This window comes from Phaseolus vulgaris, chromosome 3, assembly GCF_000499845.2.
Source record: "Phaseolus vulgaris cultivar G19833 chromosome 3, P. vulgaris v2.0, whole genome shotgun sequence".
NCBI classification, from domain to species: Eukaryota; Viridiplantae; Streptophyta; class Magnoliopsida; order Fabales; family Fabaceae; genus Phaseolus; species Phaseolus vulgaris.
Genome location: NC_023757.2, coordinates 51,865,198 through 51,887,275, shown reverse-complemented (window position 1 = coordinate 51,887,275; position 22,078 = coordinate 51,865,198). Strand labels below are relative to the sequence as shown.

Genomic DNA, 22,078 nt, shown 5'->3' with positions numbered 1-22,078 from the left:
TTTACATAATTTGTTCGTAGTCCCTAATAACTTCTTTTTCATTTTAGTTACGAAATTTTTATTTTTGATTAGATATCTATCATTTATTGGTTCCTTTTAACTTATGACTAATTAATTTAGCAATCATTAGTAACTGAGTAAAATTTATGTGTCTTTTTTACAAAAAAAAAAAAAATTGTTTTAAAAAAAATTAAATACAATGCAACAATGTTATTTCAAGCAAAATGAAGATTGTAAAGAAAACACAATACATATATATCTTCATCTCTCTCTGAATTTTACCCTAGAATTGGAAACGTTCAAAAGGAAACAACATTGTTTTTGTCACATTTTTTTTTCTTTAATTAAATAAAAGAATTTTACAAAAGCACACACAAAATGTAAAAAAATACTGAGAACGAAATTTAACAACAATTTAAGAAACCAACACAAATATTTATATAACATAATAAAATGAATTCAGTAACCTGAAAATAAGCTTCAAAATTTCAGATTAATAAAATAAAATAAGTTCATATTTCTAATTTATTTATATAAATTTCAAATACTGTCCTAAAAATATGATTCAAAATTATAAATTGCATTTTCTTTTATAGATGTTAGTAGCAAGTAAAAGATGTTGAGTATAAAACCCCCAAATCGCATTTTGTTCTTACCATTTCTCATTCTTCACCTTTTACTTCGAAGGAGCTTCATTTCTTAGGTCACTTTCTTGTATCTGCATTTTCATCCAATTGTTTTCGTTATATTTGGATTCATCTCATTCATGTCTTCTTCGTTGTGTTCTGTGTATCAACTCGCATGCATATTCGGAATTTCTGTAATCAATACTTCAATGTTTCGATGCTGCTCCATTTGAATATTGTATGCTCCGTTTTTTGGTGAGGTGAAGTTATTACATCTTGTTAATCTTAGTGGTTTGGTTTGTTATGATACTTTCTGCATTCATTTTTTTTTCTTGTATTTGTTTTCTTACTTGCGATAGTTTCAGGTTGTTCAGATTTACAGTGTTAAGTTTTCAGTTTCGTATTTCAAGGAACTATGATGTTATATGTGTCAAGTAATAGAGGTTTTGATTGCATGAACTATGATGTATTGTGATAAAAGTTCTGTTATAGTCGAGTGCTTATCTCAGGATGTGAATATGATATTTAATATTCTGTCTGTGGAGCGATGGAACAGCATTCACTGATTTTATTTTTTTTTCAGGTGAGGAACTGTGATGTCTCACAGCAGCTCTGATGAGGATACTGATATGAGTGAATCTGAAATTAGTGAGTATGAAGATAAGACTTATGAAGAACTGAGAAATGGAGTTCAGAATGTGAAAACCTCGAATGAGAATGGGACTTTCATTTGTCCGTACTGCCCTAGAAAGAGGAAACAGGATTATTTGTACAATGAGCTCCTTCAACATGCTTCTGGGGTGGGTCAGAGCAGTTCAAAGAAGAGAAAGGCAAGAGACAAGGCTAATCATTTGGCTCTGGTGAAGTATTTGGAAAAGGATCTCGTGGATGTAGATGCTCCAGCAAAAGATTCTAAACCGACTGATGAAAGTGATTCCTCTGTTAATTGTGATGAGCAATTTGTGTGGCCTTGGATTGGAATTGTTGTAAATATTCCAACTAGCCAGACAGTTGACGGGCGATGTGTTGGGGAAAGTGGTTCCAGGTTGAGGGATGACTACAGAAGCAGGGGTTTCAATCCTGTTCGAGTCAATGCTCTATGGAATTACCGGGGTCACTCTGGAACTGCTCTTGTGGAATTTAGTAAAGACTGGCCAGGCTTACATAATGCGTTGGCTTTTGAAAGGGCATATGAATTAGATCATCATGGCAAAAAGGATTGGTTTGCTAATTCGGAGCAGAAGTTTGGCCTTTATGCATGGGTTGCTCGAGCAGATGACTTCAAAAGGAACAGTATCTATGGAGAACATCTGCAAACGATTGCTGATGTAAAAACAATATCTGAGCTTATAGAAGAAGAATCTCGAAGGCAGGATAAACTTGTCTCCAATTTGACTAATATTATTCAGGTCAAGAACCAGCACTTAAAAGAGATAGAAGTGAGATGCCATGAGGCGACACACAAAATAAACTCTGTGATGATGGAAAAAGATAAACTCTTTCAAGCTTATAATGCTGGTATATATTTTTATTGAGCCTTAGGACCTAATACGCATATACTTGAACCATTGTAGTGGTTAGCACCATAGTATTTATCATTGCTATATCAATTTCTTAAGATCATTGTGCTGGAATACAATTTTATATTTTTAACAATTGATTATTATTTTAAAATGCTGCTGGTCTGTGGTAACAACATTGTTTTATGATATGATTCCTTGTCTTCAGAGATAAAGAAAATACAGTCAAGTGCAATGAATAACCTCAAAAAAATTTCAATTGATCATGAAAAGCTTAAATTGCAACTAGAATCTCAGAAAAAGGAACTTGAGCTGCGGAATATCGAATTAGAAAAGCGCGAGGCACAGAATGAAAGTGAAAGAAAAAGGCTGGAAAAAGAAATCAGGGAGGTATAGTTTTTTTTTCTCATTTTGCTACGTCTCATATGTTATACTATGATTGAAATTTATGTGAAATTAAGTGAAGAAATACAATTTTTGTTTTGGTAGATTGATTTTTATGGTTGATGTTTAGATTTTCCAGAGCTTTCAAGGAAGGACTTAGTTACCATGGTCAATAATTTTTCAGATTTTACTTATTGGGTTTAATGATTGAAAATTTATAGGTTGGAAAATTGTTTTCAAATGAATGTGTGGTTAAAATATTCTGACATCACTGTGAACATAATAAAATGAAACTGTTTTGGTGGGAACAATTTTTTCCTTTATTACCAAAATAGTTGGTTTTGAAAAAAATGAGGTTGAGAAAGTTGTGACAACCTCACAATTCATTTTGAATAAGTTGTCAAAATTGTACGATTTTGATGATGTCAAAATAAAGTTGTGTCATCCTGTATAATTTTGATTATTGATTTATTTATTTTTTAAATTCTTTTTTTTTCAAAAATGAAATAATTTATTGAATTATTAATTTGACAAATTTTATAAAATTAAGAAAGATTTAGTTATCTTTTAACTGAAAAATTAATTAAAAAATGGTTGATATTTTAAAATTTTGGTAAATCCAATCCTCTTCCAGAATTGGTCATTAAATTTTTTACCTCATTTTGAACAAAATTCATTTTTTAATTTTTTTTCTTTATATAATTTTTTTTTTCTTTTTACAAAACTCTATGACCATTTAATTTTATAAAAAAATTCAAATTAATAATTCAATATTCAAATTTAAAAAACAAACATTTTTTTTTAAAATTTAATAAAACTGATAGTCGTGTCACTTAGACACAATTTTGGTATAACCTTAAAAAGAATCCACTAATCAAAATCATCAGACATAATTTTAGTTTGACATGATTGAGATGATTTTACTTTGACATTACCAAAGTTGTGATCCTTCGCTACTTATTTGAAACCAATCTCATTTGGGTAATAAAATTTGTACAAAAATCAACTGTTTGCTATTTGATATTCATGCTGATGAACGCCCTGAATCCAAAACATGTTAATATCAGGATTGCTGGTTGCCCACAAAAAAAAAAAGATTGCTGGTGTGTTTACTTTTAAAGTATACTATTTAATGATTCAATCCTTGATGGGAGTTCGTAATTTGTGTGTTGTGTGTCCGTGATTTTGATCTATGAAGTGATGGTGCCCCTTGTTAAGTCACAGGCGCATCACCTGACACTGTATATTGGATGGCCCTGACATCAAACAGTAATTGGCAAGTGTTTGTAATAACTAAAATTATGAGATCCATTCAGTGGTAATGTGGCAAAGGCCATGGATTAATGAGATGGAATTTTGAGAAGCTAGAGAGGATAGGAGTGGTCAATCTACAGTTGTATCCCATAGATATTCACGCAATGGGTTTTCTGTTTTTCTATTAATTTGTTTACTCCCATTAATGGTTTTCCTTAAGGACTATGTAAATCAATTTTTTTACATAACCTGTGTTTTTTCTGTGCTTTTGAAATCATCTAAAATAATATTGCGCTTAAAAGGCTTGTGGAAGACTTTGTGTAACACTGCCCGCATTTATTGGATTTGCAGAATGCAATGAAAAATAGCTCTGTTCATATGGCTACTCTGGAGCACAAGAAAGCTAATGAAAATGTTATGAAATTGGCAGAAGATCAAAGGGTGTGTGTTACCTTTTAGCTTTGTTAATAACCTAACATATATGTGTGCCACACCAGAATGTGATAGTATTAATGCTATTTAATTCCTATTTATACAGAGACAAAAAGAACAGCTCCATGCTAAAATCTTTCGCCTTCAAAAACAACTTGATATGAAACAAGAGCTGGAGTTGGAGATTCAGCGATTAAAGGGCTCATTAAATGTGTTGAAGCACATGAAAGATGATGATGATGGTGTAGAATTTCTGAAGAAGGTAGATTCTTTACAAAAGGATTTAATAGACAAGGAAGAGTCACTTGAAGATTTAGATGAGTTGAACCGAACATTAATTATTAGAGAGCGTGTGAGTAATGATGAACTGCAGGAAGCTCGACAAGCACTGGTTAATGTAAGTATATTTTTTCAAATATATCTTTCTTCTGATTCTTCAAACTAATTTGCAATAGCATCTCAATGTGGTCCATTCCAGGATCATTATTAACTCAGTTGGCTCACGGCTGGGGGTGTTTTTTTGGTGATTTTAATTTTCTGTCTAAAGTGTCGTTTGAATTGAAATACATGTGCTCTTATACATTCCATTTTTTCTATCTGGTTAACCATGCTGTTAACTTTTATGATTCATAGCAAGGTAGCTAAGTGATTTGAGTAAAATTAAAATCTTATCAGTTTATTCATCAAATAGACTCATAATACTCGAAATGCTTTTCACCATTCATTACTTCATTTAATTATGCAGACAAGACATAACTGTCATTGTGTGGACATTCTCTGCTTATATGTCATCATTACCTTTATCGTGGGTGTTTTTTCTGAAAATATTTTGCAATTCTTAAAGCTTTCTTGGTATTGCTTTTCAAGATTTAATCATTTTTTTTCTCACTGGCAGGGTATTAAAGAACTAGCATCTCGAGGAAACATCCGTTTGAAGAGAATGGGAGAACTTGACACTAGACCGTTCCTTAAAGCAATTCAGAAAAGATATAAGAAGGAGGAAGTTGAAGAGAGAGCTTCAGAACTGTGCTCATTGTGGGAAGAGCATCTAAAGAACCCAAATTGGCATCCATTCAAAGTTATCATGGCTGAAGGGAAAGAAAAGGTCCCTAATTTTTTAAAAGTTATTAAATAGATTGGCATAAACTTGATGTCCTAATTTTGTATGAATTTTTATAAAATTACATAACTTCTAATGTAATACGTAAAATTGTTTAGACATGTCTTCTTCATCCAAAACCAACTTTCAAATAAACTCTTTGGATAGTTGGAGATCTCACATCAAATAGAAATAAAATCAATTTATAGTATATGCTATAAGTGAATGTAAAAATCATCTAGTTGATTTAATAAGATTGAGTTAGGTTTAAAGTCAACTTCTTAAAATCGTTATGAGTCTATTTGAAAAAAGAATGACATGACAACTAAGAATATAGGCCAGTTTGCTAATGGTTTAAACTTTTAAACAACCTTGTACGCCATGTCACAGAGTTAAACAGTCAGGCCTTTATAAAAAGCCTAAAGGTCCCTTATAAAATGAAACTACGTTAATAGGCTAAACCTGGTTCATTTCCACCCTTGATGGCATTTTCTCCTTGTAAACTTGTTTGCAAAAAATATTGTTACTGCGTTATGTTCAAATTTAAAAATGATGGTGCGTGTAACATGGGAGGTGAGTACTTTACTTCTATCCTCTTTATAGATCCTTACTACTCAAGTGTATTTACAAGAAGGGGATGGTTGATAAAGGAGGATACAATGTGAAATAAAAGGAATTTCATGCTGATAGTTTAGAATATAAGTGTATACCAAGCTAACAAGGATTGTGGGATACTGTTGAGAGAATTAGAGATGCAGTTTTGAATCCCTCCGTTGGCACTGATACCAGATTATGCATTTACTGATTTCAGGAAATTATTAAAGATGACGATGAAAAGCTGAAAGAGTTGAAAAAAGAGTTGGGTGAAGGGGCATATAAAGCAGTGGTGCAGGCATTGTCAGAGATAAATGAATATAATCCCAGTGGGCGATACTTAACCTCAGTATTATGGAACTACAAAGAGGGAAGGAGAGCAACTCTGAAAGAAGGACTACAACTTCTGTTGAATAAACTGAAGAGGGTTTAGAGAGAATGAAAAAGGTTTTTAATAACCTATTCTTATTCTCTTATTCTTATTCTTATGCTGCTTAGTTACTTCCTGAACTCCTTTATACTCCACTTCCAATTTTAGTATGTTTTCCAGTTATTGGCAAGCATTATGGTATAAAATTTATTTTCTTCATCTTTTTTTAAAGCATCTACTTGCCAATGTTTTTGATTTTGTATTCTATACATGATTAAATTTGCATTCGGAAAAACATTATTATAAATATAATTTCATTAACTTTTACTTCTGTAAATTTAATCTCTCCTTATATATGTTTCTTTTTAAATTGGATATCTGATAAATTAAATACTTTGGTTTAATCTTCTTTTTTTTTAGCTTGTTTTATTGTTTACATAAGTTGAAAGAAGTGTTATAGCATCTTAAGTGTTACGAAATGATGTGTTAAGTCTTTTGTTATTTTGTAAAATTTGTGAATTGTTAAAATTAAGAATAATAATATCCATGTTTATCAATTAAATATTATTTTATACCTAGATTGTAAAATTAAAATTCAATTCGAATTTAAAGTGAAATTATTTAAAGGCATTCCAAGTTTAAAAATTCTTAATTATATTTCAAGTTCATAAAATTTATGATTAATCAAATTTTGGTCCATCCATTTTTTTTAAAAAGTACGATTTTAATATTTCAAATTAAAAAATACTTAATTCCAAAATATTTAATTTGAGGAACAAGATTTAACATCTATAGTTTTTTTTCAAATTTAAAAAATGGATTCATTTTAAAATTTTCAAACTAAATATTATTTTTTATCAACAAGAAAAATTAAATAAATGTAAACCACTTTAAAAGAATATTTAACTTTTATGAAAAATAAATCACTTAGTCTCGTCTTATCTCTACTAAAAACATACTTACACCTATTTTAAAAATCATCCAACATAAAAGGACTCTTTTTTTTAAAAAAAAAAAGTGTACACGTTTAATCTTAATTTCCACAAAATATTTCTATTATTTCTTAGATTTTTTTTAACAGTAGAATATAACATCATTCAAACCAATATATAGCTCCAATCTCCATCTATTTGAATATATGCCTAGGTCAAATATATACTAAACATAGAGTGGAAAAAGAGAACATAAAAAGAAAAAAACCAAAAGTAAGTAACTTGGTGATACGTTAAGAAACAGAACACTGTTATTGGTCCTGAATCATGGCAATGATAATCAATTGAGTGACTCTGCTACCAAACTTGTGTCCATGACCTGAATGAGCTTGTTGGCTATAGCACTTGCATAAACACAAGAACCGTCACACATCTGCACCACCACAAAAAAACAATCATATGTACCATTTTAACACTAAAACACACACATGTATGATCAATAGTCATTTGACACAAACCTTGGTATTGAACAGATAGCTGCAGAAATCGCCAATGTGGCCACCAGCAACATGTTGGAGATCGAGGTTGAGTTGATCAAGAACCTGTGAGACATGCACCAAGCAATCCATCTTCTTCCTTTGAACAAGCTTGATTGTTACCTCGTTGTCAACAATGCGCACATCAACCTCGGTGTCTTTGTTTTTCCTTTGTATCCAAGAACTTCTTAAGCTTTCATTGTAGGAACCATCATCTGGGTCGAGATTCGAGTCCTCTTGCCCTTCAGTTTCAACCTTGTGCCTCATCATCACTACTACCCTTTGTTTCTCGTGCCTTTTCTTCTCCACCAAGAGTTTTAGTTCGTCCACTGTCCTCTTAAGCTCTCTGATATAGTTAATAGCATCTCCCACCACGGATGCTCTATCACTCTTTGGTTTGGTTTCCAAAAGCAAAACAAAAAGAGAACAAAATTTTTCTTTAGATTCAAAAACATTAGCTTTAACCAATGTTGGGTTTAAATATAAGTTTTTTTTTTCAAAGTTTACCAATTTTTTAACATTTAAAACAACCTTTCTTAGAAAAAAGACATGTGTTTTAAACAGTTGTAGAGTTACTGTGTTATAGAAAAAGTAGAAAAAAAATGTCTATTAATTGACAGAATCTCAACAGTATAATTTACTCAAAATGTTACCTTGGAGGGGTTTGGGATGAGTTCTTTCAAAGCATCAAATTTACTACTCAAATCCACTCTCCTTTGTCTCTCAGTAGTAGTACTGGTAAACTGCTTGGTCCTTTTCCCCCCTCTCTTTTTCCCAACATCTTGAGTTAACTCCACCACCCCATTTCCAAAATCTTGGTAGGCAATTCCACTGCCTTCTATGGCACCCCCTCCTCCTCCAAAGGCAAAATCATTTCTCAGAGCTGGGGGAGGTGCTCGCAGGTTGAGATGCAAGAAAGGGTCATAGGAAACAGAGGAGACGTTTGTGCTGTCCGCTGTTCCCATAGGGCCAGAGGGTTTTGGAAGATTGCTGCTTTGGTTTTCAAAGGTGATTGGCAAGTGGAGAAGGTTGAGGAGATCTGGTGTTGGTGTGGAGTAAGGAAATTGGTGATCATGGTGACCCCTCTCAAGTGTGGAGGAGTGAGGGGGGAAAGAATAAAGCTCCTCACATGAAGCATGGTTGTTCACCACTTGCACAAACTGGGGGTTCAAGTTATTGACTTGATTGTATGAGTTTTGTTGGGGGTGTGCAATGATTTCCATAGCAACAGCTGAAGCATCTTCTCCACTGGAATATGTGTAGGCTAAGTTTTCCATCCCAAAGGTGTTTTGGGGCTGTATGCTACTCACAGACATAACTGCCTCTGATTTTGAAACCATCTGGGAGAAACAGTCTTCTGCCACCATCCCATTGGGATCAAAGCAACTACTTTCTTCGTACATGTTTGGACCACACAGTGATTGATCTTTGCCTCTATAAAGAAAACAAAAGGGCACCCTACCCTGTCAACAAAAAAAAACTGTTTTTCAATCTTCAAAAGTTAAAGAAAACTTCATTAAAGTGATAGAAGTTTTTCTGCAAGAAGAGTGGTTGTGTGGGGGACGTGTAATTCTCTTGGTGGTTTTGAGGTTACACAGACTGTGAAGGCTTTTTCAACTGTACTGAGCAGATGCCATACATGGAATGGTGTGAGTGTGGCAAATGACCAAAAGGGGTCTCATTCTGTTACTTCTTCTGCAGATTCCCGTCATGTGGACCCCACCAAGTGATCTCCTCCCTACTGTTTCAGATGCAGACAGCACCACCCTGCTATTCTACTCCTCATTGCAAAGATGCTTCAGCTTTTCTATTTTGCCAATATATAAAATTTATTAATTGATGGAATATATGATATTAATATTGCAATATTAAAACAAATAGCCAATGCCTTATGCATGAGGTACCTACAAGAAAGCAAGAATGTGACACTGTTTTGCCAATCTGCATAATTTGACCATGTGATTATGTTCACCGGTACATGGATAATGTAACATTTAATTTGCATGATTTAGAACAGTGGTGAATATAGATCCACGAGAATGATGAACTTAACGTGGCAGTGTGCTAGTTGCACAATTCTAGGAGAAATTTGGAACTTTTCTGAGTTTAATTGTACACTGTGAGTCCTCTTTAATTAATCGTTGTGTCATTGTTTGATTAGATTGCGGATTTAAGGTTGCCTGAATTAAGTTATTAGATCGAATATAACTTCATTAAACTGGTCTTAAACCATGTTAAATAGGTTTGTTTAGAACGTATTTTAGTTTATCAGATAAAAGGCACAATAACATTCGTCAGGATGAGAAAGAGTTGGTTTATATGCAACAACCACTGAATAATATGCATATAGGTTATTGCATGGTCTTGAATATTATAATTCATGACAACTCTAATTAAAAGGATGAACCATAGAGTATGGTTAGGAGAATTTATTAGAGTTAAGATTGGTTAAACTCTTATAATCTTCCATTAAATTTTAGTTTGTACAAAATGTATATAATAGCTCAGGTTTTGTTGGATTTGTATTTATCAAATAAATTGGACATGTAGTTAGGCCAAGTAGTATTTATTTGGACTTGTGTATATGGGCCTATAGTAAACTAGGATTAGAATTATAGTTTTTTAATTGGCAATTGCTTCCTGCACCATGTCAATGCACCCAATTTCAATATGAAAAGACGAAAATGCCCTTAAATAAAATGGGTACATATAAAAATACATTTAGACCCCTTTTCCAGAATAGTTTCTGGATTTTTCTTTCCAACTCATTTTTTTTTATTTGTGGATTTTCTTATCTGAAATGAAATTTTGATTCTTGTTTTCAGATTTTTATTTATGAAATACAATAATCTCTTTTAGATCTATTTTTTTTGGAATGTATTATTTTTAATTCTAGATTTTCATTTTCAGAATGAAGAGTATTTTTAGAAATTTAAAATTATGTTAGGTGCAAGTTCAAAAAGATTTAGTGTAGGAAGAATTTGCCTTTTTAATTTAGATGGGGTTTCAATTAATTTCAATTGAGTATTCATTGGTCCAAGAGAAATCCTAGGTCGATCATGAGGAGAGCAAGACAGGCCAATTAGGATTCACTAGGTGTTTTACACATCTAGATTACATAGAAGGTATGAATAGTTGGTGTCTAGATTTGAAGAGATTCAAACTTGAATTTTCTTTTAATTTCTTAACTCTTTGACCAATTTTTTCACCTTCATTTCAACATATTTTTATTCCTTTTTTTTTAAGGTTTTGATTAAGTAGAACTATGAGAATGTAATTGTTGTGATTGATATCAATAAAATAATCCATTTGGGATTGATATGTCCTCCTCCCCTAGTAGACTTCTCTTATACCACCCACAAATATTTAATTTCATGTTTGAGATGTTCATGCCTCGACGTGAGGATGTGTGTTAGAAATGACATAGCCACTAAAGTATGACCAAATCGTAATATATAACTAGGATGCAAACATCACTTTACAAGTCAGTTTTTGAGGTTGGGTTAGACATAAACTCACTTACTAATATGACATCAAAGTTTATTCTAACCAGATTTGTTGTACCTATCATACCCACTAGTGGGTTGTTGTTGGAGAACCCACAAATATCTAGTCTCACGCTCAATATGTCTATGTCTTGACGTGACAAGGTGTGTTGAGATCTCATATCGACTAAATATTGTCTAGTAATAAGACTGATTTATAATATACAAATGTGGACCAACCTTATCTTCCAAGCTAGTTTTGTGATGATGAGTTAGACTTAAATTCAATTCATAATACTTCTTTACCAAATAACTCTCTCTAACACATGTCAACCAAGTAAGAACTCATAGCAAGAATCAAAAGGTTGGAAGATAAAGAGGTAAACCAAAGATGCAGAAAAAGGGTGAAATAAAAAAAAAAAAGAAATCATGAAAGAAACCTATTATCTCATGAAACCTCTTTACAATGGATAACCACAATGACAAAGTAATTTGAATATTTTTTTGAAGTATGGTTGAAAGAAGAAATACATGAAGGTACAAAAAGATACTCTCTCACAATCCTTAATTGATAGCATCTTCACAAGATTCAATAATGACTTTTAATATTTTTTTATACTAAAATTAAAATATAGTATTAATATTAATAAAATTAAAATATATCATTAATCTTAAAAAAATTACTTTACAATTCATTTTAACAATATAATAATATATATTAGTATTTTAAGTTAATAATAAAAGTAATATAACACAAATATTAATATATTAGTTGTGAAAGGACTGTTTTTGTCTTTTGATAGGTGGGTTCAAATTAAAATTAAAATTTAGAACATGGATGGCAGCTGAATTGTAGGAAGTACTTAACCACTGGAGCAGAACTCATTAATAGAATTTTATTGTACATTGGAACAAATCAATGTTACTGAATCCAAGTAAATACAGTTTTGAAATAGAAAGAAAAAAAAAAGAGAAAGAAAACACAAAGAAACAGAAAAAAGAAAGAGAAAAACTAGGGTTTGATAAGAGCAATGTAAGGTTGAACAGCAGAACCAATCCACAAACTTCCATCATGTTCTTCAACTTCACTCACTGAGTTAAGCTGTGTTCCATATCCTCCATCCAACACCTCAACCACTTTCCCCTCTGAGTCAAATTTAATGGCCACAGGATCTGTTGTCCATGGCACTGTTGTTTCAACTTCTCTTTCCTTTTCAAAACCATTGATCCTTCCCCTCCCACTGTTCAGAGCCACCCAAAACTCTCCTTTTGAGTTACTCTTTATGTTATCTGGGGAACGAGGAACCTGTGTGAACAGAGAGAATATAATTTTAAATGAGAATAAAATCTTTCTAAATAGTCTTATAAGAAAATCTAGTCTTACCATATATATTATAAGAAAATTTTGAATAAAAATAATAAATAATTAGTTGTTATATTGAATAAATTAAAAATTATTTTAGATACTAAAAAAAAATTAGTTTCTAAATTAATTTATATTATCGTTAAATAGTTTATAAATTGGTATCCCACTAGCTATCAAAGTTTTTGCTACCAAATTTAGAATCTAAATAATTAGTATTTAAAACTTTGGTAGCTAATTAGATACTAATAGAAACTATTTATCACTTAGAACTAATAATTTTTCTAGTCTTTAAAATAATTTCTAATTTAATCACTATAGCAACTAATTATTTTTTGTCTCTAAAATTAATTTTTATTTAGTGATTTTTACGTAGTGATAATTATTAAATTATACCAATTCTCATAAAAATTATATTTAAAATGATAGTATAAATGATATTTAAAATCAAAATTAAAAATAATTATTATTATCTATTCAAATTTTAAAATCAAAGTAATGACACTTTGAGTTTAATGGTATGATAACCTCTGCAAAAGTTTGTATGGTGTTTCTGCCTCTGAGTGAAACTTTCAAAACCTTGAAAGTGGTTGATTCCGCCAGCAGAAGGAAGGAGTTGTCCTTGCTCAACGCCACACCGTTGGGGAAGGCCAAACCTTTGACCATCACGTACACTCTTTGGCTACTGGGCACGTATTTCAGCAACCTTCCAGTTCTGTCCCCGCTCAGAATTATTGACAAGTATACCCTTTTTCATTCACAAAACCACAACACTAATCACTAAAAAAAACTATGTAACACATACTTATACGACACGGACATGGATACGAAGATACGTAAAATCTTTAAAATATAGGATACGGAGACACTGATCTATATATTATATAATTATGAATTATATAAATTGACAATAAAGATTTATGTGCACAAGTATGTTCTAGATTATTTTTTTGAGCAGAAAGATGTTTTTCATGACTTGTTCACAAAGATTTGTTTCTTATTTTTATAATCATAATAACAATTTATACAATAAAGTTTAATTTTAAAAAAAAATTAATGTATTTTTTTTTTTTAAATTGTGTTAGAACTGTACTAGAATTGTCAGAAATCTAACAAATACTTTTTGAATTATGAACACTTCACGGATACGTGTTCTACAGGTGTGTCATACGAGTGTCAATGTCTGATACAAGTATCGAACACCGACACACCATTTAAGAAGAGTGTCCGAGCTTCATAGCTAAAAAACACTTAATACTAAAAAATTACTAAATAAAAAATTAATTTTAAACAATAAAAATAATTAATTATTATATTAATTAAAATTAAAGATTATTTTAAAAATTAAAAAATTATTGATTTTTAAATTAGTTTCTATTATTGATAAATAATTTATAAATTGGTATCTAATTAACTATCAAGATTTTAACTTACCAAATTTATAATCTAAATAATTGGTAGTTAAAATCTTGATAACTAATTAAATATGCATCGAGGAATTACCTTCTCTGGAATAGGATGCTGCTATCTGTGAAATAAACTTCACCAGTTTGGGGGTGAATGTCCAAGGCATTTGTGAACCTAAATGGAACCCCTTCTGCAGAAGTGGCTAACTGCTTAGCCACACCACCACCTGGTCCAACCACCAGAAGACCAAAGTATGCATCTGCGATGTAGAGATCACAAGTCACATTGTTGAATTTCAGACCCAAGGGTCTTCCACACATTGATTCCATGCTTTCGTCTGTTAACCCATCGCACACTTTCTTGTCCCTGCATAATCTCATAATAACTAACGAAATTAGTAATCAATTATACCTAAAATGTTACAAATTGCCAATGTTTTCCTACAACACTGATAGAATGAACAATTTTGTTTTTGTAAAGTGAAATAACTACATTAGATATACATTAGATAGTATACAAGTAAGGGAGGAGCCAAAGGTATGCTGGTCTAATTCATGTTTCTTTCCGGAATCAAGAACGTTCCTTTTGTTAAAGATCCCACATCGATTAAAGATTAGCACATTTCATTGTATATAATGGGTGCAAACCTCATCTTATGATTCGATTTTATGGAATTGAGTTAGACTTAAATCTATTCCGTAATACGGTATCATTTGTATATAAGTTGATGCAAATCTCACCTCATCAATCGATTTTATGGAGTTGCCACTTTAGTTGCATTCCCTCTGTCACCCAACAAATTTATGTAGGAAGAAGTTGTCTTAGTATGAAAGGGGAGTGCTAAAGAATCTAGGCCTTTTGCTTGTTACCAGAACCTAGGAGATGAGTTTCTCTTGATTTTTTATAAGAGTTGGGATGCTCCTAAAGTGTCATTTTTAATTAATTTATTTGTTCTTTGTTCATAAAAAAAAATATAGTATATAACTTCCTCATGTTAGACCTATCAATTTCTATGTACGAGAGATTATAAATACTCAATTTCTATAAAGATTATGTATTTAAATTATGGGTGATTGACTTTTATAAAGATTATGTATTTAAATTATGGGTGATCTGATTCTTGGAAAGTTATATTTTAAATAATTTTAATACTATATTAAATTTTAAATCTATCTCAATCAATCCATAAAGTAAGATAGTTATTTATCTTATCTTTGAATTTCCAATCACATGTATAATTTTCTTTAATAAAAAAAAATATACAAATAAAATCTTATCTCTATCCATTAGTCTTTAAAAAAAATATTTAACACATTTCTCTTAAAATTCAAATATTAGTCAAACTTTACTAAAAATTGTAAAATCAGATGAGAGAGTTATTAACTAAGCCATAAGATCTTTTTTTAAGATTTTTAATAAATTTCAATGTGTAGTGCATGAAATAAATGCTTTTCCAAAAGGTGAGCTAATGTTTAGTCTATTTTAACCTGAGTGTGTCCCCATTCAATCAATTAAATATAATAAATAAAAAGTAAACAGAAATAAATAAATATATATATATATAAGTTTATTTTAATTCATGAAATATCTATTTTGGTTTTTACTTTTTTTCTCGAAAAGTTTACTGAAATAATAATGATCCTCCTTACTTTTTTGTTTGATGCTATGGTGTAAAAAGTTGTTCCACTTTACTGTCATATCAATAAATATTAAATATTTTTCTATTCTGTTCTTAATTATTTGCAGTAAAGTGAGAAAACATTAAAGTAAATATAGATAAAAAGATTATCTAATTGATACGAAAAATATTAGGAAATGTTTATGTTTTATGAAATCATAAATGTTAATTCTTGTTCAACATCTTAGAGAAAAAAATATTTAGTGTAAACTTTATTTTATTAATTGGTTTTATGGAGTTAAATTAAATTTAAAGTAGTATTAAAATATTAAAATTTTTTTTCTCAGAAATCAAAATATTAAATATTAAAAAAAATAAGATAAAAGAAATAGATAATTTTCATTAGAGCTCTCAATAAAATAATATATATATATATATTAAATACATAAATAAATGCATTATATAAGGAGCTGAACTTCTACTACTAAAAATGTATTTTTAATATAAATTACTATACTTTTAAATATTTGTTTAGATGAACTTACAGAGTAACATTATTTTACGCTTATTAATTGCGAATTATCATAATACTTAAAAATTATGTTCAAATTTTTTTTTTTTTTTTCAGCATTCAAAAATTATCTAAGGCATGCTTTAAAAACTTTTTATCTATATTTTTTTAAGAAAAAATACGGAAGGCTTTTGTGAATTATTTTTTTATTCTGATATTTAATCTCAGAACCTGAACTGCACTGGTTTAAAATTAGTATTAAAATTTCATATTATTTAAATACGTGTTTCAAATAAATTTTATGCTAATTCTTATATTTAATTCACATTCCAAAAGGATCTCGAAAGAAGTAAAAGAAAATATTTTATACTTCAATTAGAGTTAGGAGAAAATATTTTTATTCATTTTATATACTAATCTGATAAAAGCTTTGTTTACGTAAAATTAATTTAAACGGAATTATGTATTATCCTCGATACTCTTACTCCATCTCTTTTTGACTATTCTCATTACTTTTACAATCATTATTATTATCATTATTATAAGCATCATTATATTATCATTATTTATTCTATTTATTTTCATGATTTTTTCATTAAGTTTTTTTTTTCAAAATTATAATTTTTAATAAAAAAAAAATTATCTAACAAAAATTGGTCAATAGTATTTTAAGGACAGACTTTAAAGTGGAAGTTGTACCATAGATACAACTTTGTTATGACTTTCACACTCTGAAATTTTATTCATAAGATATGACTTATAAGTATTAATGAGATACGACTTATCTATTTTTATAAAAAAATTATTTAAAATCGTAATTTATGAAAAAAAATGCACTACTTTAATGTAGAAATTATTTTTATAACCATAATTATAATTATAATTATAATTTTTATTTTTATTATATTATATTATTATCTATTCTTATATTTTATTCTATAATAAAATCATGTAAACAATAGGGTCACTTTATTTAAGGTTGGATTCAAATAATTATATCTTAGATTATCCTTCTCATATTACATATTACATTGTTGGAGATCTCACATCGACTGGAGATTATAGCCTTTTATTATATATAAGTGAGTGCAATCCTCAACCCTAGAGCTGGTTTTATGGAGTTGAGTTAGACTTAAAGTTCACTTCGTAATATACATTTATAATATTAAAAAAAATACATTGAACAAGCTCACATAAACCCTTGTGGTTGTAGTGAAGAAGTGAGTTTGCATGGGGAGTGGCCTTTATTTAGGGTTTTTTTTTGAAAAATTGTGATATTTGAATTGAAGCAATGGAGTGAAAAAATGTAGAAGAGTGAATTCATTAATGAGTGGGGTTAAGAGAGGGTGAGGCAAAAGCAGAGCAATAATGAAATGGAGCCATGAGAGGGAACTTGGTCTCTGCATTTCTAATAAATGAGCTTTTGTGTAATTTTCTAAAACTGAAAACGATGGTTAACTATCAACAACAAAACCCTAAGCCTGACCCACACAGCCTGGCTTTAGCTTCAACTTGCATCTTCATCCAAAAACAACACTCTCTCATTTCTACACAAAACATCACCATCTTTATCTTTCTTTTTTTTAGATTTAGTATAAATTAGGTTAAAACGTGTGGTGTAAGTTTTTCATTCTCAGATTGGTGTTTTGAACCTATGATTTATATGATGTCAGTCAATGTTTCTAGGAGACAGGTAAGTATGAGGTGTTTGCTTTTAGGTTTTTTCAATTTTTGTTAGGAGATCAGTAGATAAGGGTCTCTGGTCTTTTATATAAAGGTTAAGATATTCTTGAAATACTTCGTTTTTTGCTGATAAAAAAAATCATATGATGATACGTAAATTCACTACAAGAAAATCTAAATTAGTCTCTATTAATATTTTAGAGACCAATTTAAAATCTAAAATATTAGTAACTAAAATTTAGGTAGTTAATTTAGATACTAATTTAGAAACTATTTTATAAATTTTTATTAATAATAGAAAACACTTTAAATACGAATAATTTTTTAGTCTTTAAATTAGCATCTAATTTAGTTAACATAGTGATTAATTATTTTTTGTCTTTAAAATTAGTTTTTAATTAATAATTTTTTTATAGTGGTTATAAAGACATATTTATATAAGAGTTAGAAATTTTTTAAGTGTTTTTTTATTAATTTAATTCTTCATTGATAAAAAAAATCTTTATTTTTCTAGGACTTCTTGATGGATCTTATACACCCATTAAATATTACACCCCAAACTTTTTAACTCGAATACTAAAACTCTTTTTTTCTTCAAAATTGCCCTAACTTTTACTATATAATATTATTGTACTTGTTATATTTTTTAAATAAAAGTCTTCACGTGGGTGGGATATTATGCAACTTCATATCTGACCATAACAATCATTTGTAATTACATTATTTTTTTTATTAAATATATATATATATATAAATAAATATAGAGAATTATTGTACTTGTTATATATGAATACCAACTTTTATTTTTCCGATACCTAGAAAAACAAACAAAAATCCATTTATTGACACCTTAAAAGTACTTCTAATTAATAGGTAGATTTGGACTCTCAAGACAAGGACATGATTTCATATAAATTATTCTCTCTCCAAGTACAAATTAAACTCCAAACCCTTTGTTAAACTGAAGAAAATTTAAATTATATTTTCACACCACAATTCATTAAATACATCTACTGTAACACAGGATGTGTTCTGGCCACTGTCAAAATGCACTGTTTAAGCCATTATCATTTCTGCTTCTACATTCTTTTGCTTATCAGTTAAGTTGTTTACTAAGATAAGTCTAAACAATATTGGAATATTCTTCAAATAGTTTAATTATTATTTTTTATTTTTTAATAAAAAATTAAATATATCCATTTGGTTCTAACATTCTTGAAAAATAGTTTAATTTTTCTTTGTTAATGAAGAAAATGAAATATATCAATTTCAACACACCCCTCACGCTGAGACTACCAACTCGTGCGTGGGACTATATATTATGGGTGGTCCGATAGCGGCCTAATAGCGGGTGGCACGATAGGCCCAACAAATACTTGCTAGGATAGACTCGAAATGGCTCTGATACCATATTACAAAATTGACTTTAAGCCTAACTCAACCCCATAAAACCGGCTCATAGGATTGAGGTTTGCACCCACTTATATACAATGAAAGGCTCTAATCTCTAGTCGATGTGTGATCTCCAACAATTTTTTAATAAAATGTTACACAACAATAAAATAATAATATATAAAGTTGTAAAGTGAAGGTAAAAAATGAAGAATGGTGTGAATGAGAATTGAAAACTAAAATACCTTCGTGTTAAATGTTGTGTATCTTTTATAACAACCTATTTTATATGAAGATACAACATGTTAACATGTTATGTTTTTCAAATAATGAAGGGAAAGTTGATGTAAAGATAAAAATGGAAAATATTAAAATAAATCCAGCACAATTTCAAATCATGTCATTATAATTTACTTATTATATATTATATAAAGAAAAAACTTAATATAAAATTATTAAAAAGTTATTGTAGATTGATGATAGTTTAACATTATATTATATATTGAATATCACATCAATAAGGATTGTGCATATTTTAGAAGATAAAATTTCAAAATAAATAGTTAACTAATAATTACCATTTATATATAGATAACATGAAAACTTTTGTATTACATGTGGTAGACCCAGAAAGTTATGTTTAGATGTCAGAATGCTATGTCAAAGTTTTCTTAGGGGAATCTAGTGAACAGGTAAAGAGACCCTTTTTACCCTTCTCATAGATATCACATTTTGGATCATTTTGTCATATAATTTTATTATTTTTTTGTTCATAAAAAAAAATGAGAATTTTTTGTTCTGTTTATCTCTTTTAAAGTATTTCTTATACTTTACATACTTTTTTTTTAAAACAATTTTATTTTTACTAATATATTTTTTTATAAATAATTTCATATTAGTTATCATTATAAAAATCTGACACCTTAATTAACAACAATTAAAGAAAATAGAAGAAAATAGGCAACTAATACTTTCTATCAATTTTGTTATTTTCTTTTAAGTCCTATATTTTGTGTTGAACAGTTGTTGTTTTTCAGGGCATGTTGAAGTCAATCTGATCTATTTGAAGGATGAAACTGGTGTAAGGAATTCTGTTGAGGAAAAGTTGAGTTGTGGTCCAAATGAAGAAAAAAAAAGTGGGTGTATGAAAACAATGAAAGATGAAGAATTAAGATGAATGTGTCTGAAACTGAAGGGTTGTGGTTTGCACATAGCAGCACCCTCATTGGTCTCAGGTTGGAGACAAGACAGTTCCTCTACATTCTTAAGGCGGGGACCGTCCTAAGGAATAACATTCTTGACAACACACGCCACAACACACTGTTTTTTTTTCCTCTGTTATGTTTTTCCTTAATTAACATTGTCGTTTCATGCAAATGCAATGCAAATTATAAGTATGTATATATGCGTGAAGACGATGGTTGTTATATAAGGTGTCAGTTTAGCTGAGATATCTTTGTTTAACTGAGATATCAAGTTGTATAATAATACTTAACATGAAAAATGATATATCAAGTTGTTTAACTGAGATATCAAGTTGTATAATAATAGTTAACATGAAAATTATATACCTGTGTGGAGAGGTGACTGCGAAATCAATCCAGTGTTTGTTTGTGGGATGCCACTTGAGGATTCTACCATCAGAAACTCCGACATATGGTCCTTTACCATGGCAATCGAAGGCTGCACTTTCAGAACCAAAAACGGAATAAGGAAGATCAAGCTGGGAATAGGATTTGAGGCCATCTAGAATGGAAGGAGTTTGAGAAGAAAGAAAATGAGGAAACTGGAATAGGAATAGGAATAGAAGTGATAGTTTCATTGTAAATGTGAGAATATTCACATCACATGAATAATAATTTGAGGTTTGTGTGTATTTATATTGGAATGCTGGCATATATATATATATAGTGTTGTACCTGGACTTCATCAAACATTATGTGAAGTCTAAATCAAGCATTAACTATAGCCACTTGCTTCCCATCATTTTTCACTCTCACTTCACTTTCTCCTCTCTCTTTCCCTCTCCAGAATTTATTTCTATTTCTCTACATTCACTTTTTTTTTACTTCTGAAACACACATTACACACTTTTTTTTATATATAAAACTTTCGTATTAAGTATTATTATGCAACTTGACATATCAATTTGGCTGACACCTTAAACAACAACAATCATCTGTCATTACATGAAAAAAATATTATTTAAAAAGTTAATATGAAAAAATTAGACCAAAACTCATGTACTAACAAAAATGATACTTAGATAGACTATGCATATTCATAAAGAATGTTAAGAGCACGCTAGATTAAAACCTATTATACAAATAAAATAATTCTCTATAAATAAATTATAAATTTTATCGATTTCTATGTTTGAATTTATGAAAAAATAGATCAAATGTTCGTATACATGTTGGTTTTGTTTTAGGTAGCATTAATTAGTTTGGTCTGATTCATATATGGATTCATATTTTAATAAAAGATTATTTTTACTTTTATCTTTATAATACATACACTTTACAATTGACTATATAAGATTAGTCTTATAGGATAATAATTATTAAATATTAATTAATTTTAAAAATAAAAAATAATTAATTATTATATTGATTAAGTTTTTAAAAAAATTGATATCTAAATAGTTTCTAATATTAATAAAAATATATAAAATAGTTTCTAAATTGATATTTCACATTAACTACTAAGTTTTAGTTACAAACTATTTTATATTCTAAAATAATCATTAATTTAGAATCTAAAGTAATTAACAATCAAACATTTGATAGTTAATATTATATACTAATTTAGAAACTATTTTATAAATTTATATTAATAAATAAGAATTATTTTTAAATACCAATAATTTTAT

General features: G+C 29.3%; 3 protein-coding genes across 4 annotated transcripts; 1 reads left to right on the top strand and 2 right to left on the bottom strand.

Moving 5' to 3' along the window:
• Positions 1-604: 604 nt before the first annotated feature.
• On the top strand, positions 605-6,606 carry LOC137808637 (protein INVOLVED IN DE NOVO 2-like). 2 transcript variants are annotated; one of them, XM_068609854.1, is made up of 7 exons: positions 605-703; positions 1,210-2,144; positions 2,355-2,536; positions 4,136-4,225; positions 4,323-4,613; positions 5,112-5,321; positions 6,127-6,606. In XM_068609854.1, the coding sequence occupies exons 2-7, from the start codon at positions 1,223-1,225 to the stop codon at positions 6,340-6,342; spliced, it is 1,911 nt and encodes a 636-aa protein (XP_068465955.1). In that variant the 5' UTR covers positions 605-703; positions 1,210-1,222; the 3' UTR covers positions 6,343-6,606. The 2 variants fall into 2 exon arrangements, with proteins under 2 accessions (XP_068465955.1, XP_068465956.1); XM_068609855.1 differs by having other exon boundaries at positions 655-886.
• A 713-nt stretch (positions 6,607-7,319) lies between these two features.
• Positions 7,320-9,396, bottom strand: LOC137808636 (transcription factor bHLH91-like). Its single transcript, XM_068609853.1, has 3 exons — positions 8,401-9,396; positions 7,730-8,137; positions 7,320-7,644 (listed from the first exon to the last, which is right to left on the bottom strand). The coding sequence occupies exons 1-3, from the start codon at positions 9,148-9,150 to the stop codon at positions 7,552-7,554; spliced, it is 1,251 nt and encodes a 416-aa protein (XP_068465954.1). The 5' UTR covers positions 9,151-9,396; the 3' UTR covers positions 7,320-7,551.
• Positions 9,397-12,103: 2,707 nt separating this feature from the next.
• Positions 12,104-21,075, bottom strand: LOC137808635 (protein STRICTOSIDINE SYNTHASE-LIKE 10-like). Its single transcript, XM_068609852.1, has 4 exons — positions 20,778-21,075; positions 14,099-14,368; positions 13,124-13,343; positions 12,104-12,538 (listed from the first exon to the last, which is right to left on the bottom strand). Exons 1-4 carry the CDS (start codon positions 21,026-21,028, stop codon positions 12,245-12,247), a joined length of 1,035 nt encoding a protein of 344 aa, XP_068465953.1. The 5' UTR covers positions 21,029-21,075; the 3' UTR covers positions 12,104-12,244.
• Positions 21,076-22,078: the final 1,003 nt, after the last annotated feature.

Coding starts and splice junctions, on each gene's coding strand:
- LOC137808636 (XM_068609853.1), bottom strand. CDS start 9,150: ATGTACGAAGAAAGTAGTTGCTTTGATCCCAATGGGATGGTGGCAGAA. Junction 8,138..8,400: donor TCATCCCAAACCCCTCCAAG/GTAACATTTTGA, acceptor ACCAAACCAAAG/AGTGATAGAGCATCCGTGGT. Junction 7,645..7,729: donor GCTATCTGTTCAATACCAAG/GTTTGTGTCAAA, acceptor GTGGTGGTGCAG/ATGTGTGACGGTTCTTGTGT.
- LOC137808637 (XM_068609854.1), top strand. CDS start 1,223: ATGTCTCACAGCAGCTCTGATGAGGATACTGATATGAGTGAATCTGAA. Junction 4,226..4,322: donor AATTGGCAGAAGATCAAAGG/GTGTGTGTTACC, acceptor CTATTTATACAG/AGACAAAAAGAACAGCTCCA. Junction 4,614..5,111: donor CTCGACAAGCACTGGTTAAT/GTAAGTATATTT, acceptor TCTCACTGGCAG/GGTATTAAAGAACTAGCATC.
- LOC137808635 (XM_068609852.1), bottom strand. CDS start 21,028: ATGAAACTATCACTTCTATTCCTATTCCTATTCCAGTTTCCTCATTTT. Junction 13,344..14,098: donor AGCATCCTATTCCAGAGAAG/GTAATTCCTCGA, acceptor TGAATGAAAAAG/GGTATACTTGTCAATAATTC. Junction 12,539..13,123: donor CCATACAAACTTTTGCAGAG/GTTATCATACCA, acceptor CTGTTCACACAG/GTTCCTCGTTCCCCAGATAA.